Source organism: Podarcis muralis, chromosome 18, assembly GCF_964188315.1.
Source record: "Podarcis muralis chromosome 18, rPodMur119.hap1.1, whole genome shotgun sequence".
Lineage (NCBI taxonomy): Eukaryota > Metazoa > Chordata > Lepidosauria > Squamata > Lacertidae > Podarcis > Podarcis muralis.
Genome location: NC_135672.1, coordinates 5,656,423 through 5,683,055, shown reverse-complemented (window position 1 = coordinate 5,683,055; position 26,633 = coordinate 5,656,423). Strand labels below are relative to the sequence as shown.

At 49.4% G+C, this 26,633-nt stretch overlaps 1 protein-coding gene across 1 annotated transcript in view; it reads left to right on the top strand.

Annotated features, from left to right (window-relative positions):
* The first annotated feature begins 6,240 nt into the window (after positions 1 to 6,240).
* The window catches only part of LOC114588574 (disintegrin and metalloproteinase domain-containing protein 10-like), a 36,079-nt gene continuing 15,686 nt past the window's right edge, over positions 6,241 to 26,633 (top strand). Inside the window, exons 1-8 of the mRNA XM_028713972.2 lie at positions 6,241 to 6,324; positions 7,881 to 8,025; positions 9,317 to 9,438; positions 12,068 to 12,226; positions 13,019 to 13,110; positions 13,878 to 14,003; positions 16,721 to 16,813; positions 17,531 to 17,690. Of these exons, the coding sequence (XP_028569805.2) occupies positions 6,258 to 6,324; positions 7,881 to 8,025; positions 9,317 to 9,438; positions 12,068 to 12,226; positions 13,019 to 13,110; positions 13,878 to 14,003; positions 16,721 to 16,813; positions 17,531 to 17,690 (964 nt within the window). The 5' untranslated portion in view covers positions 6,241 to 6,257. The remainder of the gene's footprint in view (positions 6,325 to 7,880; positions 8,026 to 9,316; positions 9,439 to 12,067; positions 12,227 to 13,018; positions 13,111 to 13,877; positions 14,004 to 16,720; positions 16,814 to 17,530; positions 17,691 to 26,633) is intronic.

Below are 26,633 nucleotides of genomic sequence, written 5' to 3'. Positions count from 1 at the left end.
GCTGCTTTTTTTGGAAGTCTTTTCATGATCTTGGTCGTCCCCCACCAAAATCGCATATTTTGAGGAGGGGTGTTGGAATTTCAATCAAAGCTAGAGGATAGGAGGGTGAATGGAGCGGTCTTAAATTTGGAATCAGTTTTTTGCTCCTGTTGGAACTGGGAATAGATCTTCGGTTGAGTAACAAGTCTTATATATTGCTTATCTGGTGACATGTTCAGCAGGCAATAATTTTTAACGCATACACAGTAGAGGTGTGCTTCAGATTCAAGTGAGCTGCTTTGAGTAAGTGTCCTCTCATACTGCATCACGGTGTGGTACGCTGCTTTGACATCATCTGATAGGAAGTGCCTACTGAGGGTGGTGAATACAGCACAAGATACTATGGGCTGTCCCGTGAATCCGCTGGATGAAATAGCGGAAGAAGAGTGAAGAAAATTCTCAGGGATGATTCACACCCTGGCCGGCACTTTCTTGATCTCCTGCCTTCAGGCAGAAGATATAGAAGCAGGATTAGTCGCACCAACAGGGTAAAGAACAGCTTCTGTCCATGGGCTGTTAGGCTGCTGAATGAAAAGATAACAACAGGTCAACTGACTTTCGGGTTTGGTGGGTGTGCGTCAGTAAACGAGGGGAATTAAGACTTAAGCTGAGTGGGGGGTGCTCGTGTAATCTCACTGCACACAAGTTGTACAAGTGACAATAAAGTACCGTATTTTTTGCTCTATAAGACTCACTTTTTCCCTCCTAAAAAGTAAGGGGAAATGTGTGTGCGTCTTATGGAGCAAATGCAGGCTGCACAGCTATCCCAGAAGCCAGAACAGCAAGAGGGTTCACTGCGCAGCGATCCCTCTTGCTGTTCTGGCTTCTAGGATTCAGAATATTTTTTTTCTTGTTTTCCTTCTCCAAAAACTAGGTGCGTCTTATGTTCTGGTGCGTCTTATCGAGCGAAAAATACGGTATTTCAATTTGGGACGTGTGGAGCTTGTCTAAAGCAGGATCTTTCCGAAGCGCAGATCTGTTCTGAGTACCCATTGAAATTGGTAGACCTAAGTCAGGTGTGTCAATTTTAGTGCTTACTCTTGAGTGCGGCTCATGTTGGATACAACCCAGTGTGTCTGCAAAAACTGACCTGTTTGTTCTGCTTACCATGTAAGGAAAAGGCCTGGTTGGGTAAATTTGGGGACAAGTTGGGGTGGGGAGTGACCCTCAGACACCAAGCCAAACCCCAATCCTATAACAATACATAAAACATGCCAGAGAATCACGTACGGTAGGTGGTGGCAAATACAGTGGTACCTCGCAAGACGAATGCCTCGCAAGACGGAAAACTCGCAAGACGAAAGGGTTTTTGGTTTTTTGAGCTGCTTCGCAAGACGATTTCCCCTATGGGCTTGCTTCGCAAGACGGAAACGTCTTGCAAGTTTGTTTCCTTTTTCTTAACACCGTTAATACAGTTGCGACTTGACTTCGAGGAGCAACTCGTAGCACGCGGTGTGGTAGCCTTTTTTGAGGTTTTTGAAGACTTTGGTGATTTTTGAAGCTTTTCCAAAACTTTTCCGAAACCGTGCTTCGCAAGACGAAGAAACTCGCGGAACGAATTAATTTCGTCTTGCGAGGCACCACTGTATGTTCCGCCTCCAGGACTGCAGTCCTTCCTAGGCAACCTTCCAAAGGCTGCATGTTGGTCAGGGTCAGAAGCAAAATCCCAGACACTGGTCAGAGGTTTCTACAGGGGCAGAGAGAGAGTGTAGCAGTCGGGTGCAGCTGGGGGAGTTAGCATTGTTCACCTGGCTTCCCAATGTGCTACAAAGGGAGCCAGAGCACCCAGGCCGTTGAGAAATTGGTGCTCGGGAGGCTAAGCAGTGGCACCAATCCGACACTCGTGCTGTTGCGCCGGTGCCCACCTCCCCACTGCTGGTGGTGGTGTCACTGTTTAAGCCATGGGTAGGCAAACTATGGTTTCCCCAATAGTGATGTATGGAAGTGAGAGCTGGACCATAAAGAAGGCTGATGGCTGAAGAATGGATGCTTTTGAATTCTGGTGCTGGAGGAGACTCTGGAGAGTTCCATGGACTGCAAGAAGATCCAACCTCTCCATTCTGAAGGAAATCAGCCCTGAGTGCTCACTTGGAAGGACAGATCCTGAAGCTGAGGCTCCAAGACTTTGGCCACCTCATGAGAAGAGGAGACTCCCTGGAAAAGACCCTGATGTTGGGAAAGATGGAGGGCACAAGGAGAAGGGGGCGACAGAGGACGAGATGGTTGGACAGTGTTCTCGAAGCTACCAGCATGAGTTTGACCAAACTGCGGGAGGCAGTGGAAGACAGGAGGGCCTGGCGTGCTCTGGTCCAGGGGGTCACGAAGAGGCGGACACGACTAAGCAACTTAACAACAACAGGCAAACTAGAGGCCGGATCCAGCCCAATCGCCTTCTAAATCCAGCCCGTGGCCTGTCCAGGAACCAGCGTGTTTTTACCTGAGTAGAAGGTGTCCTTTTATTTAAAATGCATCTCTGGGTTATTTGTGGGGCTTAGGAATTCATTCGTGGGGGTTTTTTCCTTCAAAATATAGTCCTGCCCCCCACAAGGTCTGAGGGACAGTGGACTGGTCCCCTGCTGAAAAAGTTTGCTGACCCCTGACTTAAGCACACATTGCAGCCAGGTGCACGAGGAGGAGATGTGGCAATGCCACTGAAGGGCGTGGTCTGGTGGGAATCCTGAAGGCCGGATTGTGAGGGTGAAAGACAAGGCAAAGCTGAACAGTGCAGTACTTTGCACATGAAATAGTATTGCTGCCCTCCCAAGCAGTGCCTACATTTTCCCTGGTTCGGTTTCCTTCGAATGAAGGTCAATGGAGGCTGACACAAAGTCAATAAGACCCCTTGGAACCGCCCCTAACTTAATAGGCTCTGGGGAGGTCATGCGAGCCTCTGGGAAGCTGTGGGAGGTTCCCAGAGGCCTCATGCAATCTTCCCAAAGTCCAGTAGGCAAGGCGGATAGCTCAAAAACTTTCCTTACCAGGAAAACAGCACAGGGAGAGCTTTTTTAAGCCTTTCTTGCAGGGTTCCAGACAGGTCATATGAAATATCGGGACCACCTCTCCCAACTGTTCCTTCCCTTTCCATTATTTATTTTCACACCACCTGGGCAAAGCTGTAACCATGCAAGCACCATATTTTTCACTCTATAGGACGGACCGGACCCCCTCTCTGCTCAGCGCTCCTTCAGCGAAGCGGCAGGAGAAATGGACCCCCTTCCATTTCTCCTCCCGCTTCGCTGAAGGGGCGCTGCGCAGCTCTCCCTCTCTGCTGATGCCAGGAGAGTCTTGCTCTCCCGGCTTCAGCAAAAGGAACCCAAAGCCTTCGGAGTGCATCGTGAGGTCCCGCTGCTCTCCAAAGGCTTCAGGCGGCTATCCCTGAAGCCTGGAGAGCGAGAGGGGTCGGTGTGCACCGACCCCTCTCGCTCTCCAGGCTTCAGCGAAAGCAACGCAAAGCCTCAGGAGCACATGGGGGGGCGCTCCCTCTGCGCTTCGGAGGCTTCGCATTGCTATCGCTGAAGCCAAGGAGCCTGCATTCGCTCCATAGAACGCACACACATTTCCCCACTAATTTTTGGAGGGGGAAAAGTGCGTCTTATAGAGCAAAAAATACGGTAAATCATACACAAGTTGTCTGTCTACTTGTATATACTGCCTGAGCATAAGGTCAAAGGGTTCACAGCATTAACACGCCAGTAAGGTAAAAAGGTAAAGGTACCCCTGCCTGTACGGGCCAGTCTTGACAGACTCTAGGGTTGTGCGCCCATCTCACTCGAGAGGCCGGGGGCCAGCGCTGTCCGGAGACACTTCCGGGTCACGTGGCCAGCGTGACAAGCTGCATCTGGCGAGCCAGAGCCGCACACGGAAACGCCATTTACCTTCCCGCTGGTAAGTGGTCCCTATTTATCTACTTGCACCCGGGGGCGCTTTCGAACTGCTAGGTTGGCAGGCGCTGGGACCGAGCAGCGGGAGCGCACCCCGCCACGGGGATTCGAACCGCCGACCTTTCGATCGGCAAGCCCTAGGCGCTGAGGCTTTTACCCACAGCGCCACCCGCGTCCCAACACGCCAGTAGATTTTCCCCATTAGGAGGTTTCCAGGAAAACCCCAATACACCCCAAAGCCCCATAGCTTTGGGTCCAGAACAGAGCAAGGTGAGCCTGTCTCCAGCATCAGCAAAAGCACACACACACCGGCATATTGAGCTCCTTGGCTGCTAAGCAAATCAGTCTCTTAAGCTTAAGGCAAGAAATAGTATTCTTTATGAAGTTGAATATCAATATACGTATCAAGGCTTTGAGATTAGACCACTGAAGAAGCCCGGAAAACTACCTTGGGAGTGTGCTACCTGCAAGCCCCATAGAAGGGCCCCCATCGGGGGCAAACAGCAGCCTTTTGATTACTTGGACTGCCAGGGTGAAACGGGTGCAAAACGCCAGCACCCTGTCTACAACTTCACTAGCATCTCAGTACAGTGGTACATCGGGTTAAGTACTTAATTCGTTCCGGAGGTCCGTTCTTAACCTGAAACTGTTCTTAACCTGACGCACCGCTTTAGCTAATGGGGTCTCCTGCTGCCGCCACACTGCCGGAGCACGATTTCTGTTCTCATCCTGAAGCAAAGTTCTTAACCTGAAGCACTATTTCTGGGTTAGTGGAGTCTGTAACCTGAAGCGTATGTAACCCGAGGTACCGCTGTATTATGAACAACACCAAACTTACCCTTTGTTGGTACCTTCATGAACTTACCTGAAAATATAAAGAAAACAAAAGACTGAGTTAAGCATTTGAAAAATCCATTGAAACCAGACATTATAAGTTCATTTTAGGTTGGGTAGTTTGTAAGCCTTCGTGGCTTTGCACAAGGTTTTGCATATTTCAGAAGATTGATAAAGAATGTATAATTATTTTGGTAATTATTGTGTGTATATTAGTCGCCAACATGTTGCATGGGTCCACTTGGGTCCAGAACAGAGCAAGACTGTGTCTCCAGCATCAGCCAAAGCACACACACACCGGCTTATTGAGCTCCATCTGAAGATGACACAGCACCCAACCAGGAGAATTGGGGAAAGTACCAGTGGTAGCAGCATGGAATCAGATGCTGGATAGCCATCAGTCATGAACGCTTTAGTGGAGATTCCTGCAGTGTAGGGGGTTGGACAATGTAGGGATGCGTGTGGCGCTGTGGGTTAAACCACAGAGCCTAGGACTTGCTGATCAGAAGGTCGGCAGTTCGAATCCCCGCGACGGGGTGAGCTCCTGTTGCTCGGTCCCTGCTCCTGCCAACCTAGCAGTTCGAAAGCACCTCAAAGTGCAAGTAGATAAATAGGTACCGCTCCGGCGGGAAGGGGTTGCGGCGCTCATCTCGCTTTACTGGCCGAGGGAGCCGGCGTACAGCTTCCGGGTCATGTGGCCAGCATGACTAAGCCGCTTCTGGTGAACCAGAGCAGCGCACGGAAACGCCGTTTACCTTCCCGCTGGAGTGGTACCTATTTATCTACTTGCATTTTGACGTGCTTTCGAACTGCTAGGTTGGCAGGAGCAGGGACAGAGCAACAGGAGCTCACCCCGTCACGGGGATTCGAACCGCTGACCTTCTGATCAGCAAGTCCTAGATTCTGTGGTTTAACCCACAGCGCCACCCGCGTCCCTTCAAAAATAGTATGCAGCTCATGAAACATTTTTACTAGGAGAAAACAATACAACTTTTGAAGAGAAATGGCGGGACTTAACTGGCCAGCTCAGGCCATGCTCTTACAAAGGAACTTTGTTCAGATGCCTCTTATACTAGAATCTAAACCTCCTAGGAAGAACTGAGGGTTTGACGCCCATTGGCTGCCCTCACCTGGTTTTGCTGGCCAGTCAAAGCCATTTCTTGGGACTGTGGCCGCTATCACCTGCTGACAGCTTCTAGGAGCCACAGGTGAGAGCTGAGTGCAGGGTAGCGACCAAAGGTGGACAAACTGTCCCCCCATCAGAGGTACTATCCCCTCCCCTAACACCCCATACATTATGTTTTTAATGCTACACCACACTTGCCCAGTATTGGCAACAAGGAGCTGGAACTCAACTATCACCAGCCCAAGCTGCAGCCTTCCAGTTAAACAAGCCTGTGCAAGACCCTTCCTGTGTTGTGATGCCTTTGCCTCAAATGACGAACCTTCTCTGAATTCCGACACGCCCTAGTCGGAAGAAGGAGAAGAGGTCTCTTTCGCGCCATGCTGGCCCTCTGGTATTTAAGTTTCCCTTTTTGGAGAGTGATTCTTTCCCAAACGCCTGGCTCAGGTAGGATTCTAATACCATCTCTCTTTTCCCACTTGCTCTCTTCCCTTGGATTATGTCCCACGAACCTCCGTTTTTTTATTATGCTCTCGATGAATCAAAGATATTTCACATTACTTCCATAGTCTGTACCCCTGCCAAAAAAAACCCACCCCTCCATGTATGTTTACATAGCAACCGCTATCAAAGTTCAGGCAGAAAACTTCAAATAGCCTTTTTGGGGGGGGGGTGTTCTTTGTTTTTAAAGATATTTGAGACAGCAGGAAGTTGTTGCATATTAGAATAGGGTAGAATAAGGTGGAATAAGGGGCACAGGTGGCGCTATGGGTTAAACCACAGAGCCTAGGACTTGCCGATCAGAAGGTCAGCAGTTCGAATCCCCGCAATGACGGGGTGAGCTCCCGTTGCTCGGTCCCTGCTCCTGCCAACCTAGCAGTTTGAAAGCAGAAAGTGCAAGTAGATAAATAGGTACCACTCTGGTGGGAAGGTAAACGGCATTTCCATGCGCTGCTCTGGTTCGCCAGAAGCGGCTTAGTCCTGCTGGCCACATGACCCGGAAGCTGTACGCCGGCACCCTCGGCTAATAAAGCGAGATGAGCACCGCAACCCCAGAGTCGGCCACGACTGGACCTAACGGTCAGGGGTCCCTTTACCTTTACCTTTTACCTTTAAGGTGGAATAAGGGCTTAACTCCATCCAGAGCTTAACATGAAACTCCCCCTCCCTGGGCCTTCTCCGCACCCTTCCATGGAAGGTTGCCTGGAAGGAAATAAAAATAAGCAATTTATTGTACCCCGCCCATCTGACTGGGTTGCCCCAACCACTCTGAGTGGCTTCCAACAGAATAACACAACGAAACACCAACCATTAAAAACGTCCCCATACAGGCTGCCTTCAGATGTCTTCTAGAAGTTGTGTAGTTCTTTATCTCCTTGTCTTCTGATGGGAATGTGCTCCACAGGGCAGGTGCCACTACCGAGAAGGCCCTCTGCCTGGTTCCCTGGAACCTCATTTCTTACAGTGAGGGAACCACCAGAAGGTCCTCGGAGCTGGACCTCAGTGTCCGGGCTGAACAATGGGGCGTGGAGATGCTCCTTCAGGTCTACTGGGTTGAGGCCGTTTAGGGCTTTAGAGATCAGCACCAACACTTTGAATTGTGCTCGGAAACCTACTGGGAGCCAACGTAGGTCTTACAAGGCGGGTGCTCTGTGGTCTCAACGGCTGCTCCCACTCACCAGTCTGGCAGCCACATTCTGGGTTGTCATTTCCGAGTCACCTTCCAAGGTAGCCCCACATGGAGCGCATTGCAGTAGTCCAAGCAGGAGATAACCAGAGCATGCACCACTCTGGCTTGACAGGTAGGGTCTCAGCCGACATACGAGATAGAATGTGGCTCTCAGTCTGAAAAGGGATTCCCACTCCTGACCTGGAGAGAGAGCCTTGGTGCTACCAGCAGCAGGGATATTGATGGATGTTTGGCAACCAGCCGACTGAATTCTGACCCTCAGTTCCTGCCATCCCAACAAAGCCCCCTTTGAGTCTCTCCCTCTCGGTTTAAGCCAGCGCAGTTGCACACCCAAGGGCCTACATCAAGCGCCACGAGAGGCTCTCTTACGACAGAGGAGCTTTGGAGAAGATGCATGAAGAGGCGAAGGAGGAAGGAGACGGGAGATCGATCTTGCTCGAGTTCCAAGCCTACCGGAGGTACAGTAACACCATCCGTTCAATGTAGGGATTGCTATGAGGAATTATAACAAATATAGAGTAAGCCAGCAACGAAAGCATTGCGTTGACTGGGTTTAAACTATTTTGATATGATTCTTGATCAATCCACAGCTCTGCATCCTTGTTCCATTTCTCTTTCTTGACAAGTCATGTAGACAGACAGGCAGGCGTCCTGGGTCATCAAAGACAGTGGGCAGTTTCTTTGATGTAGCTTTTCTGATATGTTAATCTCAGGATGTTAATCTTAGGGCCAGGAAACAGATCTCACCTGAAGGTGATAATGATCGCTGTCCTCCTGGCCATCCTTCTTATCATGTATATTGCTTGTTTATCACCTCCGGGGTTGCCAGACGACACTCCTTTTGTAGTTCTGTTTTGTTTACCCCAGAAATATGTGTGCTTGATTAGTTTTGGTAGTTTAACTTTTCCCCACATGGGGTTTGTTGAAATGCTCAGAAGAAATCTGATTGGTCCTTAGAACACTCGGTAAAAAGGTCTTTCGTGAATAAAACGACCTGGGCCAGGGGGTGGAGACAAGAGATTATTATACGCACCCTTCCCACAGTCTTGCTGGTTCAAGCCTCTTTGTGTATTCTTATTAATCAGAGTTCAATCCTTCCTTTACTTTGTGAACAGCCTAACTTTTGCATGAGTGGGGCAGGTATCTGTGGGTGATGCTCAGTCAGCACAGCATGAGACTTGATCTCAAGGTCATGAGTTCGAGACCCATTTCGAGCAAAAGACTCATGCATTGCAGGGAGTTGGACTAGACAACCCTTGTGGTCCCTTCCAACTCTACAATTCTGTAATAATAATAATAATAATAATAATAATAATAATAATAATAATATTTATTATCTATACCCACCCATCTGGCTAGGTTTCCCCAGCCACTCTGGGCGGCTCCCAACAGAATTAAAAGCACAATAAAACATCAAACATTAAAAACTTCCCTAAACAGGACTGCCTTCAGATGTCTTCTAAAAGTCAGGTAGTTGTTCATTTCCTTGACATCTGGAGGGAGGGCGTTCCACAGGACGGGCGCCACCACCGAGAAGGCCCTCTGCCCGGTTCCCTGTAACCTCACATCTTGCAGGGAGGGAACCGCCAGAAGACCCTCAGAGCTGGACCTCAGTGTCCGGGCTGGACGATGGAGAGACCCCACAATTTGTCCCTTTAAAAAAAAATGCAACAAAAGTTATTCACTCTGGTGTCCACATCAAGCAATGAGTTCCGCAAGCTAAAGGCATGTGTCGAAACTGTGTTTCAGGGTCTTCAGACTGAGACTATGGAGGGACAGGAGTGTTTTTGCAAGAGGCATTGAGATCACCAGGAGAAACGGAGACGCCGGGCCCACGGACCTCTCTTTCATTTACTCTGGCATCCTGGAAGGTGACAAAAAAATAATTTAAAAAAAATAGGTCTGGAAAGATGTCAGCACCTCACAAAGGGGGATAGAAAAAGAATGTATTCTCTCTGTCTCCCACCTGCCTTTGTTTCTCTCTACCGGAAAAGAATTCCAGACAAGTCTGCCCTCCACATAACTCCTATTCAGAGCAGATGCACTGATCCTGATACATCCTGATTGATCTTTATTACGGCCATTGGCCCGTTACACGACAGTTTCCCATACCAACATATTATACTTAAACCTCCAAATTTAAAATCGCCAAAACTTACAAAAGACAAACAATAATCGAAGCAAAACAAAAACAAAAACCACCATCATACAAAAACAGAAACCACCATCATACATTACAATAAATTTGTAACCTATACATCGCCCTCTGCTCATAAATTAATCAGGGATATCAATGGTGATATCGCCTAAAACATAGGTCATGGTTTAAAGGGGTTATCCGAATCACACAGGTGTTGTAAATAAAAAATATATGCCCTTTTCCCTTATGGGGTATCCAAGAGCCCATATAGAGTCCTTACATAGGTTCCCTATTGGTAGGAGAAAATAACAGAGGCCAACCAGAGAATATTGAGAAGCAAAGCAGCTCGTAAGCCTGATCTTTATTGATCTGTTGCAACAGGGTGCTCCCCTCACACGCAGGAGAGGAGGAGGACCCAGAAAGATGGTGTGCAAGACTTTATAAAGACTTTTGAAATTCCCATTCTCTAGATCAAGACCACCCCCAGAAACATTATGCATATATCACAGAAGGGGTGTATCCTAAGACCACCCCTCAGATACATCCCACCTACATCACAGAAATTTAAATGTTGTTTTTCTCGTGTCACAGTTTATCTCCTGTCTGGCAAGTTACTTGATTGGATTGCCTGGGGAGCCTGGGCATTCTTTTGTAGTGGTAAAATACTTATTTCCTGGGCCAGGTCACAGGCTCACACCTTATTCAAATAGACATATCCTTGAGACAGGATTTGTGAGGAAAGAGACAATGGGGAGGCTTTTCCAGTTTAACCTTGCAGAGAAAGGATTTGGTCAGTTTAGGAATCAAAATGGTTCCAGGTTGGCTTTCCTGTGCTGATCTATGTACGTGTGGTTATGAACGTTGCCATATATCTAAGACCATAAAATTCCTATCACACAGGAGACCGTTTCTCTTCTTTAGGGATAGGACGCTGATCAGGAATCTGGCAACCATGAGTGATTTTAGGGGGTCATCATCAATTAGTAGATATCTCAGTTTGGCTTCAATCGTATCATCGGCAATTCCCTTAAGATATTGAGCAAGAAACTTGCTCCTGGCCGGTAAGTGAAAAGCACAGTCAAAGATTATGTGATGCAACGATTCCGGTGCCCCACTATTACAATCACATAAGAGCGATATCGCTGAAATTAATGAATTTGAGCTTTCATTTTAAAAGGAGGGGGAGAACAAGCTTCTGTAGTCCTTAAGGCAGTGAAACTGTGCTTGCAAAGTCCTGGGGCAAAGGCTGGGGAAATCCCACAGGGCAGGGTGTGCACAGCGCTTTGAATGAATCAAGATGAATAAATTGTGCAAAACGGATGCAGGTTTACAAAGCTTGCCCAACTTCAGGGACTGGGAGCCCTTGGCCCTCTCAGATGGACTACGACTCCCATCATGCCTGAGTGTTGCCCATGCTGGCTGGGGCTTATGGGAGTTGGAGTCCAAGGACATCCCACCTGATGCCTGCAGCTTGCAGAGTTGCACATGGGTCACATAATTATGGTCTGTGTGTGTGGTTTGGGAGCTGCACGGTCAAGGGGAAAACAATGCTGTCCAGGGTTGTAAAGCCTGCAGAGAGAATAATTGGGTGCACTCTTCCCACCTTGGATCAAATCTATGCTTCCAGGTGCAATAAGAAAGCTGCAGAGATAGCGCAGGATAGTGCGCACCCCGGAAATGATCTCTTTCAGCTTCTGCCTTCTGGAATAAGGGACAGGGTTATAAAGACTAGGACGAGCCGCCTGAGAAACAGTTTCTATCCAAATGCGATTTTGGTTTTAAACGCAGTGTAAGGTAGTCTCTGTGGGAGTATATTGTATTTAATTATGGGGTATCAGAGTTTTTAGGGGGTTAACCAGGCTGGGATAGCTGGCTTGTTGGTTTTTGAAGGTCTGATGTAAGGTAAAGGTAAAGGGACCTCTGACCATTAGGTCCAGTCGTGGCTGACTCTGGGGTTGCAGCGCTCATCTCGCTTTATTGGCCGAGGGAGCCGGCGTACAGCTTCCGGGTCATGTGGCTAGCATGACTAAGCCGCTTCTGGCGAACCAGAGCAGTGCATGGAAACGCCGTGCACTTTTGACGTGCTTTCGAACTGCTAGGTTGGCAGGAGCAGGGACCGAGCAACGGGAGCTCACCCCGTCGCGGGGATTCGAACCGCCGACCTTCTGATCAGCAAGTCCTAGGCTCTGTGATTTAACCCACAGCGCCATCTGCGTCCCTAACGTCTGATGTAGATTTTTTCAATTTCGTTGTTCTGTATGGGACAATGACCATAAAGATTGTCGTATTGTATTGTATAATGTTTGGATGGGTGTATTTTAGCCCAGCCTGCACTAATGACCCTGCTGACCTTCCCACAGGAGAGCCAGGTTCCTCGTGCCACGGGTCCATCATCAACGGTCTCTTTGAGGGCTTCATCCGGACGCAGAACGGCACCTATTACGTCGAATCTGCTGGGACGCCTTCCTCCAGCCAGACCTCTCCAACTCATTCATTCATCCATCATGAGAGTGACTTAGGTCAGTGGCTTTCAACCCGTGTGCAGTGACACCCTGGGGTGCCTTGAATGGTGATCAGGGGTGTCACAGGCAACACTGGCCTCTGTCCCTCTGCCCTTATTCCCTTATGGGGTATCCAAGAGCCCATATAGAGTCCTTAAGTGGGTTCTCTATCAGTAGGAGAAAATAACAGAGGCCAACCAGAGAATATTGAGAAGCAAAGCAGCTAGTAAGCCTGATCTTTATTGATCTGTTGCTACAGGGTCCTCACTCACCCGTAGGAAAGCTCTTGGATACCCCATAAGGGGAAAAGGGCACATTTTTGTTTACAACAGTCGCTTGAAAAGATTTAGGGACCCCCCCGGTCTAGATCGATTCTAGATCCTGCCGTGCGGCTGATGGATTGAAAACCCTCCCCTTGGCGAGGTTATCCACACCTTTTCCTCTCTGCACATGCCCAGGTGAACGAAGGAGCACGTGGCAGATCTTGGCACAGACCCACGCACATCATCGCTGGGCAGGTGTGGTGACATAACACTCCTCAGGTGGGAGAATGCAGCATCAGTCTGCAGCAGGCTAGAATTCTTGGAACGAAGCCAGTTCCCCACAAAGCACTTTTCAGGGGCCAGAAAGTCTGCTTTAAATCTCGACTGTGTGTTGACTATGTGGGGGGGGGGGGGAACAAAACCCAAGTGCTTGTTGGACTTCGAAAACAAAGATCCGCCCGAGGAATTCTGCTGCATGAAAAGATTCCCTCTCGACTTGAGACTCTGCAGCGCCATTATGGATTTTTTTTTTCTTCCCCACTGCTAGATTATCAACTCTGGGGAGATTCTGAATCCGTGACATTGGCTCGACAGACACACCGGCACCTGCAGGATTTCCAGCGAAAGCTTACGGCAAAGGTAAGGGTTAAAAGCTGAGAAAGGGGGCTTTTTAGTTTAGAGGAAATACGAGTAAGAGGTGGCAGGGTTTATAAAAGTAACGTATTTTTTGCCCTATAAGACTCACTTTTTCCCTCCTAAAAAGTAAGGGAAAACGTGTGTGTGTCTTATGGCGTGAATGCAGGCTGCGCAGCTATCCCAGAAGCCAGAACAGCAAGAGGGATTGCTGCTTTCACTGCGCAGCGATCCCTCTTGCTGTTCTGGCTTCTGAGATTCAGAATATTTTTTTTCTTGTTTTCCTCCTCCAAAAACTAGGTGCGTCTTGTGGTCTGGTGCGTCTTATAGAGCGAAAAATACGGTACTTAAAAAAACAACAACAACTAGAATCCTTTTTGTTGGGGATAGCTCAGATGGAAATTCCCAGGTGTCAAAAAAGGTCATTTAGGTATGCAACAACTGTGGGCCTGTGTTTTGTTAGCCCCAAAGTGGGAAACAAGTCTCAACTGAAGAAGAATGGCAACTTAAAATTGATGGAATATGCGCAGCTTGTGGATCTAACACATGGGTAGGCAAACTAAGGAGCGGTGGCCAGATGTGGCCCAATAGCCTTCTAAATCTGGCCTGCGGGCGGTCTGGGAATCAGTGTGTTTTTACATGAGTAGAATCTGTGCTTTTATTTAAAATGCATCTCTGGGTTATTTGTGGGGCATAGGAATTCGTTCATCCCCCCCCCCCCCAAAAAAATATAGTCTGGTCTATCTCCCTGCTTCACCTTTTCTCCACAACAGGATCTAGAGCATTTACTGCGGTGGAAGAGAAGCCTGGATTATTCAAAGACCTCTTGCTTGCTACACATTCAGGCTGACCACCTTTTCTATCGAAGGTTTGGCTCCATCGAAGCCGTGATCGCCCAGGTACCAGAATCTACAAAGGAAGCCTCTTAACCAGGGGCGGGGGGTGGGGGGGGGTAGAGAAAGTTGATTCCATTCTCATTTAAAGCTTGTTGTTGTTGTTTAGTCGTTTAGTCGTATCCGACTCTTCATGGCCCCATGGACCAGAGCACGCCAGGCACCTCTGTCCTCCACTACCTCCCCCAGTTTGGTCAAACTCATGCTGGTAACCTCGAAAACACTATCCAACCATCTCGTCCTCTGTCGCCCCCTTCTCTTTGTGCCCTCCATCTTTCCCAGCATCAGGGTCTTTTCCAGGGAGTCTTCTCTTCTCATGAGGTGGCCAAAGTACTGGAGCCTCAGCTTCAGGATCTGTCCTTCCAGTGAGCACTCAGGGCTGATTTCCTTCCGAATGGAGAGGTTTGATCTTCTTGCAGTCCATGGGACTCTCAAGAGTCTCCTCCAGCACCATAATTCAAAAGCATCAATTCTTCGGCGATCAGCCTTCTTTATGGTCCAGCTTCCAAGCCACTCCAGTATCCTTGCCAAGAAAACTCCATGGACAAAGACAACAGGCATTTAAAGCTGGATTTATCCAATTTGCAATTTCTCAAAAACAATACGAGAACTATAGCGCTGCTCCCACCGTCGCCATGTTTTCCCTCACGGACACTCAGAAAACTGGAACGGGTCTCACAGGTTTTGGAGTGTTTTTCCTTTTCTTTGGAATGATCCTTATTTTTGACAAAGCACTTTTGGCTATTGGGAATGTTTTATTCGTGGCTGGCCTGGCTTTTGTGATTGGTTTAGAAAGGACATTCAGATTCTTCTTCCAGAAACACAAAGTGAAAGCCACCTGTGCGTAGCTTCGAGAACACTGTCCCACCATCTCGTCCTCTGTCGTCCCCTTCTCCTTGTGCCCTCCATCTTTCCCAACATCAGGGTCTTTTCCAGGGAGTCTTCTCTTCTCAGGAGGTGGCCAAAGTCTTGGAGCCTCAGCTTCAGGATCTGTCCTTCCAGTGAGCACTCAGGGCTGATTTCCTTCAGAATGGAGAGGTTTGATCTTCTTGCAGTCCATGGGACTCTCAAGAGTCTCCTCCAGCACCAGAATTCAAAAGCATCGATTCTTCAGCGATCAGCCTTCTTGATGGTCCAGCTCTCACTTCCGTACATCACTACTGGGAAAACCATAGCTTTAACTATACGGACCTTTGTTGGCAAGGTGATGTCTCTGCTTTATAAGATGCTGTCTAATTTTGTCACTGCTTTTCTCCCAAGAAGCAGGCATTGATCGCTGCCTTGCCGTGGCGAAGGGGCTTGAAGAACTCAGAGGAGCTGAGACCTAGCTGCTTTTTATACCAGTAATGTTTGCGTGGCCAAAGGATCTGGTCCTCATGATTCTAAAGGAAGGGCTGATTTAATCAGGAACACATAGGGAGGTAGCTAATACTGAGCGAGACAATACAGGTCATTCGTCAGCAGACCATGCGACTCTTCGTCCCAGGGAGGTGGGTTCGAGTTCCACATAGGGCAAAAGATTCCTGCATTGCATTCAGTTGGATTAGATGATCCTTGGGATCCCTTCCAACGCTACTATTCTGTGATTCTATGGCTGCTATTGAAGGAATGGGTTTCTGTGCAGCCAGTTTGAAATGGGACCCAAAAGCCCCATTTTTCCTCCTCCAAGGGAGCATTTCTAAAAAGCATTAACTTGAGCTTTTCTAGCTCAGGAAGCTTGAGCTTGAGTCAATGTATAAACAGAAAGCCAGCTGTATAAACAAGTGCTCAAAACCCTCTCCTTTATCAGTCCGTGACGGCAATGGGTGGCCTTGCCAGTTCCAGTAGAGCAGGGATGGCACGTCTGGGTTTTATTTTACGTCCTGACCACACTGACGTACAGACCTTGTCAGCCACCCGGGAACAGCGCCAGGAGAGCTCTTAGAGTTGGTGACCTCTTGCTCCAAGATAAGAGTATAGGAATAGGAACAGGAATAACCTTTTATGGTCAAGAGTGCCGGAACAGGAACAACTCTTTATGGTCATGGATGGTGTCAGAAGTGTCAACTTACGTGTATAAGCTGACGTGGTTAGATTCCTGAGGAAGGGGGGGAGAGGGTGCCTGGAGGATATATATACTGCATGTAATTTCTAATTTCTTTGGACTTGCTGTGGACTGACCTCGCAAGTGCCTTCTGCTATCGGAGAGCAGAATAAACTTTCTATGAATCAACCTCGGTGTCATTTGACTTCCTTTCTCCCTCCCGGGAGCAACACAGACCCCACCAGTCGGTAAAGTCTAATAAGGCTACAGTATGGGCTATTTTAGGGACACGGGTGGCGCTGTGGGTAAAAGCCTCAGCGCCTAGGGCTTGCCGATCGAAAGGTCGGCGGTTCGAATCCCCGCGGCGGGGTGCGCTCCCGTTGCTTGGTCCCAGCGCCTGCCAACCTAGCAGTTCGAAAGCACCCCCGGGTGCAAGTAGATAAATAGGGACCGCTTACCAGCGGGAAGGTAAACGGCGTTCCATGTGCTGCACTGGCTCGCCAGTTGCAGCTTGTCACAATGTCCACGTGACCCGGAAGTGTCTCCGGACAGTGCTGGCCCCCAGCCTCTTGAGTGAGATGGGCGCACAACCCCAGAGTCTGGCAAGACTGGCCCGTACGGGCAGGGGTACCTACCTTTTATGGGCTATTTAGAGTCTTTCCTAGCCCTCCCATCTCTTTCTATCTTTCTCTCCCACCAGATTGCCAGCTACATAAATGCTGTAAATGCCATTTACGAAGGGGCAGAATTTGATGGAATCAGGCACATCGACTTCAAAGTTAAGACCATCAACGTAAGCACAGGCTCTCTTCTTAGTAGAGTTTCTACAGGGATATATGCTCAGTATTTATCACCCCTGCTATGCAAAAATCTCCAAATGAATCCGAACTTCAATGTCTAAAATCCCTGGTAGAGGACAAGGATCTTGAGATCACGTTAAAGGTAGCCAAATTCTGTGCGATTGCCATAAAACTTAGGGAACAAGCTGTGCTATCATAAGGATTAAGGTTTTAAATGATAATTTTAGGTTATATGTTAGTGACTAAGTTTTAATTTCTATATTTTTTAACTGTTGGATATCTGTATTGTCCCTGTTATACCTAATTGCAAATTCAAATGTATCCCTATTATGTTTTATGTTTTTTCCTTGATATTGTATGTGGGCTGGAACTGGTCTGCGACCGAAATAATTAAATTCATTCATTCATTCCTCTCCTTGTCCTTCCTCCCCTGCAACAAAAACTCTGTGAGGTGAGTGAGGCTGAGAGACTTCAGAGAAGCGTGACTGGCCCAGCAGCTGCATGTGGAGGAGCGGGGAATCGAACCCTGTTCACCAGATTACGAGTACACCGCTTTTAACCACTACACCACACTGGCTCTGTGTTACTGTGCAGGGTTTCAGGCAGTCCCTGAGGTGCCCTGGGTCGAAGTTGTTTCTGGGCTTTGTAAATCAGTGCAAAATACTAAAGCAGCGTCACGTGCCCAGGTGTGTCTTATTCTTCTTCCGCAGATCGTGGAGGAGGAGGACCGCTCAGAGTCGCCCTTCATCAGTCCAGAGATGCTCTTAATGATGCACTCCAAAGCCAACTGGAACAGTTACTGCTTAGCTTTCCTGCTCACCGACAGGGATTACAGCGGAGTTCTGGGCATCGCTTTCAACGGACAACCTGGTGAGTGAGCAGAGAGGCGGTTCAACAGCCCCAGTCCTTATCTTTGGAAGGAAGAACATACAGCCAAAGACCAACCTATCTGGATAATTTTTTATTGCTCTGTTAATAACTCGCCACCCATCACCAAATAAATCTTAGATAAATACCGTATTTTTCGCTCTATACGACACACTTTCCCCCCTCCAAAAATTAAGGGGAAATATTTGTGCGTCCTATGGAGCGCATGCAGGCTCCTTGGCTTCAGCGATAGCAACGTGAAGCCTCCAAAGCGCAGAGGGAGCGCTCCCTCCGCGCTCTGGAGGCTACACGTTGATTCAGGGATAGCCGCCTGAAGCCTTTGGAGCGCAGCGGGACCTCTAGTTTGGGGGTGGCTGCGCAAAGCCTCCGCAGGGCAGCAGGATGAAGGCACCCCGCTGTCCTGCGGAGGCTTCACAGGCTGTCCCAGAAGCCTCCGCAGGGCAGCAGGATGAAGGCTCCCCGTGCCTTGCGGAGGCTTCGTACAAAGCTAGACCAGCTATCCCAGCGGCTATCCCAGAAGCCAGAACAGCAAGAGGCTTTCCCAGAAGCCAGATCCCTCTTGCTGTTCTGGCTTCTGGGATTCAGATTTTTTTTTTCTTGTCCTCTCCCCCCCCCAAAAACTAAAGGTAAAGGTCCCCCTGCCCGTACGGGCCAGTCTTGCCAGACTCTAGGGTTGTGCGCCCATCTCACTCTATAGGCTGGGGGCCAGCGCTGTCCGCAGACACTTCCGGGTCACGTGGCCAGCGTGACAAGCTGCATCTGGCGAGCCAGCGCAGCACACGGAACGCCGTTTACCTTCCCGCTGGTAAGCGGTCCCTATTTATCTACTTGCACCCGGAGGTGCTTTCGAACTGCTAGGTGGGCAGGCGCTGGGACCGAACGACGGGAGCGCACCCCGCCACGGGGATTCGAACTGCCGACCATGCGATAGGCAAGTCCTAGGTGCTGAGGTTTTACCCACAGCGCCACCCGCGTCCCTAAACAAGGTGCGTCCTATCATCTGGTCCGTCCTATAGAGCGAAAAATACGGTAATACAAACCAACAACACGTCCAAAACACTGGCGACACAAACAAGAATAAGTTAACAATAAATAAGAGGATAGGGTTTTAAACACATACACACATTTAGAACCACAAAACTGGCTGGGGTTTTTTGACAGGGGTTCAGAGAACAGGGGGACATGATAAGTCTTTTCTCTCTCACCCCCCCAAGACCCCGCTTTTGATGTTTAAGGCTTCTTTCCATGTTTCTTTGATTTCTTCTGCCTCACAAATCTTACATTATCTTTAAAGGAAGAACCTTAGGTTTGTTCCCTGTCATCTCCAGGCAAGGCTGGAACAAGACCTGGGATAGCTCAGTTGGTAGAGCATGAGACTCTTAAATCTCAGGGTTGTGGGTTCGACCCTACGTTGGGTAAAAAATTCCTGCACTGCAGGGAGTTGGACTAGAATGACTCTTGTGGTCCCTTCCAACTCTACAATTCTATAAAGACCCTGGAATCCTGGAGAGTCGCTGCTGACAATATTGAGCTCCGTGGCCTGATAGTCTGACCTCCAATGTCCCTGATCTCTCGAGTTAGGGGTTTTTTTCCTTGTTAATATCTACTTCCCGGGACGTGGGTGGCGCTGTGGTCTAAACCACTGAGCCTCTTGGGCTTGCCGATCAGAAGGTTGGCAGTTCGAATCCCTGCGATGACGGGGTGAGCTCCCGTTGTTCAGTCCCAGCTCTTGCCAACTTAGCACTTCGAAAGCACACCAGTGCAAGTAGATAATGTTCAGTTTCAGTTTCTGTTAATTGGTTCTCGTGGGAAACTTGCAGATTCTAGCTTCGCACAATTAACTCAAGCTGGTGTCAATTTACTCTTGGCAGAAAGCCCAGGTCTGCTTGACCTAGAAACTACTCACTCTGATTGGTTAACGACCAGCACTCAACTCTGTTATCAAGGGATTGCTAGCTCAGTTTGATGTGAGGTGTTGTTAGGAGTAGAAGTGCTGTGTATGGTTTTGAGAGAGAGAAAGAGAGGGTTTATTTTACTTTTACTTGTATGCAGAAACTCTGCTGTTTTATTTTCTCCTTTTTAATAAATCCTGTAAATAGTTATTCTGAGTCTAGCTGACTTGTCATTACTGCCGCAACTAGCTTCTTCGCTGTGCAGGAAAACTCTGCTACGTTTGGGCTAAAGCCAGTAGGGCTATGCCTGACACTCCAAAGTTCCATGAGGTTATGGGCATTGTGCTGCCAGCCTGAGTTGCGGTGGTGTCAGCATCAACGGCGTTGGTTCCAGTAGTTCCAGAAGTTGTTGTTCCTGCTGGTGCAGCAGATGGACTCTGGCTGGTTCCTGACCGTGGTGAGCTGGTGACGCAGCGGACACAAGGACAACAGCTGCAGCGTGTGAGTGCTGGGTGCTGTGGTTCCTGTTTTCTCTCTCGGTGGTCGTGAGTAGCTGGTTCCGGGTTCCAGGGACATCGCTCTTAAGATGGCCTCACAACCAGTTCAGATGGCTTTTGAGCGTCTGAATGACTCCAATTACTTGCTGTGGTCGGAACGCATGCAGGCAGTGCTGCAGAGGGATCGTCTCTGGCAAGTGGTGAGTAAGTTTCCTGTGAAGCCTGATGATGAAGACCTCGATAAAGACCAAAGAGCAAGGGCCACAATTGTCTTGGGGCTGGAAGATTCCCAGTTGCCGTATGTGAGGGGAATCAAGACAGCTAGAGGTGTGTGGCAAGCACTTAAAGAACTCCATGTGCGTGAGACAGCGGTTTCCAAGCTGTTCATTCGCAAGGCATTGTACAAGGCAATGTTACAGCCTGGGGTTACAATGCAGGAACACCTACACAGTTTACAGTTAAAGTTTGTTGCGCTACAGGAAAGAGACTGTGCGTTAGACCAGCAGGAGAAAGTGGCTATTATTTTGAGTTCTCTCCCAGAAAGCTGGGATAATTTAGTTTTGTCTCTAGAAGGCATACAGGAGCGTGATTTATCAGTCAGTTACGTTACTGGGCGTTTGATTGAAGAATGGCAGAAGAGGCAAGAAAGATCGTTGGCTGCAGAGGCTTCTACAGGTGGGCGGTTTGGAAGGAGTTCTCATGCCGTGCCAGAGGTGAAGCAAAAGCAGCGTACCGGTGAGGAGTCAGCGTTTGCTGTTAGGCGTTGTTTCCGATGTGGGTCTTCAGCGCATCTGAAACGACAATGTCCGGAGTTGGTCAAGTCTCAGTTGCCGGCGCAGGAGCAGAGACGAGATCAGCAGCAGCAGCAGCGTAAAAAGAAATTCTTCAAACGAAAACAGTCGGCTCAGCTGGTGACCGGTGAGGTCAAGATTGCTGATGAGAAACAAGCGGTCTGGGTGGTCGATTCGGGAGCATCTCGCCACATCGTGAATTCAGATGAATTGTTTGTTTCCAAGAACTCAGCACAGCGCAGCCAGGTGGCTCTAGCAGACGGAAGTACTTCCTAAGTGATTTCGGGGGGTGCAGTTTTTGTTCCTTGTCTTCGTGAATGTCTGCAAAATGTACTTTGTGTGCCTTCATTAAGGAGCAATCTGATGTCTGTAGATTGTTTGCTAAAAGCTGGGTTTAAAGTGCATTTTGAAGGAGACAGTTGCATCATTAAGAAGGCTGGTGAGATTTTAGGCACTGCTAAGTCAGAGGGAGGCTTGTTTTGGCTTAAAGCAGGATCTCAAGTTGCAGCAGTAGTCAGTAAATCTCAGCCTGCAGTGAATAACAAAGCTATACATGACAACTGTGTGCACTTATTGCATAGGAAAATGGGGCATGCTTGCTGGAAAAGTGTACTAAAAATGTCTGAATTGGCTGATGGGGGTAATTTAAAGAGTTGTAACAAGTACCTTGATTGTAATGTGTGTAAAAAGGTCAAAACCCACAGAGTCTCTTACCCCAGAAGTGACAGAGTTAGTGAGTCACCGCTACAGCTGGTTCACATGGATGTAATTGGTCCATTTGCTGTAAGCAGGGGTGGATCGCGCTTTTCATTAACAATTGTGGATGACGCCACGCGTTATTCTTGGGTTTTTCCCATGAAGAATAAGGGTGACGTGTTCACTAAGTTTAAAGGCTGGGTGGCATCTGTGGAAAGATTTCTGTCCATTAAACTCAAAAGGATTCAGACGGACAGAGGTGGCGAATTTATGTCAAATGCCTTTAAAGATTGGTTACAAAAGCGTGGCATTGGGCATAGAAAAACGAACGTTTTTTCCCCAGAGGAGAATGGCGTTGCAGAGCGGAAAAACAGATCTTTACAAGATATGATGTTTGTCATGCTTGACGATGCTGATTTGCCCATGTCTTATTGGGGGGAGAGCATGCTCACCGCGTGTTATCTCCAAAACAGGCTCTTTCATCAAACAATAGGTACAACCCCGTACTTTAAATTGTTTCAGAAAAAACCCAAAATTGACCATTTGCATGTGTTTGGATCAAAAGCCTGGGTATTAATTCCGAAACAAATGAGGAAGAAGGGAGATCCTAAGACCAAACAGTTAGTGTTTGTGGGTTACCAGGAGCTGGGAAAAGGTTTCCGTTTTGCTGAAGGGACAAATGGCATTGTGATCTCCAGGAATGCCAGTTTTTGTGATCATAGTGGCTGGGAGAGACTACATGCCAATACTGAAGTTTGGTTTGAACCTTCCCAGGAGCTTCATGACTCTGAAAGTAGACACAGAGAATCAGAGTCTGAGGGGGAGGAAAGTTCAGATAAGAGCTCTCAAGAAAGTGGAGTTAGCCAAAGACCAGTTGCTAAGCAACAAAAGAGAGGTCATAGTTCTGAGGAGGAAAGTGGGTCAGAAGAAAAATTTTCTCCCAGAAGATCTAAAAGACAAAACAAAGGAGTGCCTCCGGTGCGTTTTTCCCCAGATACTGCAAATGTGTTTAGTGTAATTGCAGAACCCAAGAGTTTTCAGGAGGTGTTAAAGTTACCAAAAGAGGAGGCAGAGCTCTGGAAACAGGCAATGGAGGAAGAGATGTCCTCTCTGAATGAGCACAAGGTCTTTACACCAGTAGCAGCGCCTGAGGGGGCAAAGATTGTAGGCTGCAGGCAGATAAACAAACTAAAAGGTTTGCCAAGCAATTGTCCAGTAAGTTCAAAGTGAAAGACTTAGGCCCGGTTAGGACATATCTAGGGTTGGAAGTGTGCTGGGCCCAAGATGGCAGCTGTCTAATTAGTCAGCAGAACAAAGTCAAACAACTACTGACTACATACAGGATGCAGGATTGCAAAGGGGCAGCGGTGCCTATGGATCCAGGTTTCATAAAAACACTTCATATAGATGAGAGTCCTGAATTTGAACATCCTGATGTATATCACTCTGTAATTGGAAGTTTATTGTATCTAGCACAGTGGTCCAGACCTGATATTAGCTACGCAGTAGGCATATTAAGTAGATTGGTCTCAAAACCCACACTAAATGCCTGGAAAGGGGTAAAACAAGTTCTGAGGTATCTCAAACAGACAATTGGCTATATGTTACTGTTATGTAGTGTAGTTTCACCCTGGGCCAACAGGGGGATACTGTATATAGTTTTCACTCAGGTCTGTAGATAGTTTTCACTCAGGTCCGCGGCAGTTATTTTAGGCGGGAACTCTGGGCTGTTGTGGTTACAATGTGACAGCCGGCTGCCTATAAATACAGGCCGGCTGAGCTGTTCACTGTCAGTTCTATTCCAGCTTACCATAATAAAGAGCTACTTGAAGAGATCGCTGTGCCGGCTGCTATGTCAACCCACGACTTAACACTGGCGACGAAGGTGGGATGGATGGACATCAGAGCACAGCCAGATGCGGCCAGCCTCTGAACTGAGCTGAATCACTGAGCTGAATCACAGAGCGAAATCACTGAGCGAAATCACTGGGCAGAACCAGTTCAGAGCTGACTGTTCTGGCTAGAGCACTGTGTTCCATCCATCGCCCTTCACGCCGGCATCGGAATCATGGCTTCACTTGTGCCTCTACCGCCGTTTGCGCCAGCCTCTGAATCATGGGACTCCTACCTCGCTCGGTTCGACTGCTACCTCCAAGCCAACGAACTGACAGCAGTATCACAGGATCGGAAGCGGGGCCTATTCCTCAGCCTCTGTGGGCCTGAGGTGTTTGAGACGGCCCGAGCGTTGGTTGCGCCTGAAGCAGTCCAGGCATCACCATGGGACACGATCCAAGAGAAGCTCCGCAACCACTACGCACCAAAGCCGTCCAAGATTGCTGCCCGCCATGCGTTCTACCACAGGAACCAGGCAGAGGGGGAGTCAATCAATAACTACACCACCGCCCTACGACAGGCTGCAATGCACTGTGAGTTCCGAGACTTAGACGATGCCCTGATGGATCGAATCGTCTGCGGGGTCCGGGACATCCATCTGCAACGGCGTCTCCTAGCCAAGCCAGACCTCACGCTACAGAAAGCCATTGAGGAGGCTGTGGCCTCAGAAGCTGCTGAACGCTCCGCTCAGGAGATCCGCAAGTCCAGCAGCCTGCGTCTTGCTAGGGAGCCCGTTCCGGTGCATCATGAAGAGGCCAGCAGTGAGGAGGCATCCTCCAGTGAAGACGATGATGTGCACCAGACAAAGCGGGAGCGCAGGAAGTTCCAACAGAAGTCCAAGGGCCAACCGGAATGTGCTGGCTGCGGAGGCAACCATTCCCGTGCCAAGTGTCGATTCAGAGACGCCATCTGTAGGAGGTGTTCCAGAAGGGGCCACATCGCTAAGGTCTGCCGATCGGCTCCGTCTGACACCCCCCCTTCATCGACTCGCAAGTCCAAGTCTTCACTCCAGTCTGCCAAGGAAAGTTGTTTCGCTCTCACCAACTGCCGCTGCCCGTCTGGAACCACGATTGGCCAAACCGACTCACCTACGAGACGCAAGCTGAACGTCACGGTGCTCATTGAAGGAGCTCCATGTGACATGGAGATCGACACCGGGTCTGCCCTGTCCATCGTGTCATGGAGCACCATCAAAAGACTGGTACCCAGAGTGTCCAAAAGGCAACTCGACTCTCACCGCGTACACCTGAGAGACTACCAGGGAAACGACGTTCCCGTGGTAGGCGTTGGCCGGTTCCGGATCGCCTTCAAGGATTTTTCGGGCCTGCTCCGGTTGGTGGTGGTCGAAGGTCAGCGGCCAAGCCTCCTAGGGCTAGACTGGTTTGATGCCCTCGGCCTGGAAGTCACCGGCATCAACTGCATCTCTAACGCAGAGACTGAGGGTCTGGTCAAAGACTTTGCCGAGGTTTTTGACGGCACCTTGGGCCAATATACAGGTACGCCCATCTCCTTTAGCCTGGATCCACAAGTCGCCCCCATCAAGCTAAAGCCACGCCGGGTTCCCTTTGCTCTCAAGGCTAAGGTGGACGAACAACTGGACAAACTGATCGCTCAAGGAGTTTTGGAGCCGGTTGACCACGCAAAGTGGGAAACCCCCATCGTCACGCCTGTCAAGCCAGATGGGTCGGTGAGAATCTGCGCTGACTACAAGTGCACGATCAACAAGGCACTTCAGCAGCACGCTTATCCGGTTCCTGTTGTCCAACACCTGCTGCATTCCCTGGGTGAGGGTAAGGTCTTCGCTAAGCTGGACCTTGCCCAAGCCTATCAACAACTGCCAGTCGATGATGCCACTGCTGAAGCCCAGACGATCGTCACCCACCGGGGGGCATTCCGTTGCCGCCGGTTGCAGTTCGGGGTGAGTGTGGCTCCTGGCATCTTCCAAAGCCTTATGGAGCGTCTCCTGCAAGGGCTTCCGGGCGTGGTACCATATTTTGATGACGTCTTGGTGTCTGCAGACTCACACCAGCAGCTGTTCGAGCGCCTCCGTGCCGTGCTGACCAGGTTCCAGGAGGCCGGGCTCAAGGTAAAAAGGGAGAAGTGCCAGATCGCCGTTCCACAGGTAGAGTTCCTGGGCTATCTTATCGATGCCTCCGGTCTTCATCCAACCACAGCCAAGATCCGCGCTATCCAGCAGGCCCCCACTCCAAAGAACAAAACGGAGTTGCAGGCGTTCCTGGGGCTGCTGAACTTTTATAACATGTTCCTGCCCCACAAAGCCACAGTGGCTGAGCCTCTTCACCGACTCCTTAGCACTAAGACGCCTTGGGCCTGGGGTCATCGGGAGACGGCGGCCTTCAACGCGGTCAAGGCTCTCCTTTCTTCGGACAGTGTGCTGGTACAGTACAGTGAATCCAGGCCGCTGGTCCTTGCCTGCGACGCCTCACCTTTTGGCATCGGGGCTGTCCTTAGTCACCGTTTTCCAGATGGAAGAGAAGCACCGCTCGCCTACTTTTCCAGGACACTATCTCCGACGGAACGGAATTACAGCCAGCTCGACAAGGAGGCATTGGCACTTGTGGCTGGAGTGAAGAGGTTTCATGAATACCTCTATGGCAGGACTTTTGACCTCATCACTGACCACAAGCCACTCCTGGGCCTCCTCGCCGGTGATCGTCCAACTCCACCGGTCCTCTCACCACGCATGCTGCGATGGACTGTTTTCCTGGCTGCCTACCACTACCGGCTCATCCATCGCCCGGGGAAATCGATGGGCCATGCCGACGCCCTCAGCCGTTGCCCTCTTCCAGCATTTGTGGAAGACCCGGCTCCAGCTTCATCGCTCCTTCTGATTGAGGATCTTCCGGAAGCGCCTGTATCAGCTGCCACTGTGGCCTCCGCATCTGCCCAGGATCGCACCATCAGCCGGGTGCTCAACTGGGTGTGGAGGGGGTGGCCACAAGGGCCCTTTGCATCGGAGTTCCAGCCTTTCGCAACCAGACAACATGAACTCTCAGCTCATCGCGGCTGTCTGCTGTGGGGAGACCGCGTCGTGATTCCCCAGGGACTCCGTCAGCGCATCCTGGAGGCTCTGCACGTTGGCCACCCGGGAATTGTCAAAATGAAGGCGTTGGCTCGGTGTTACGTCTGGTGGCC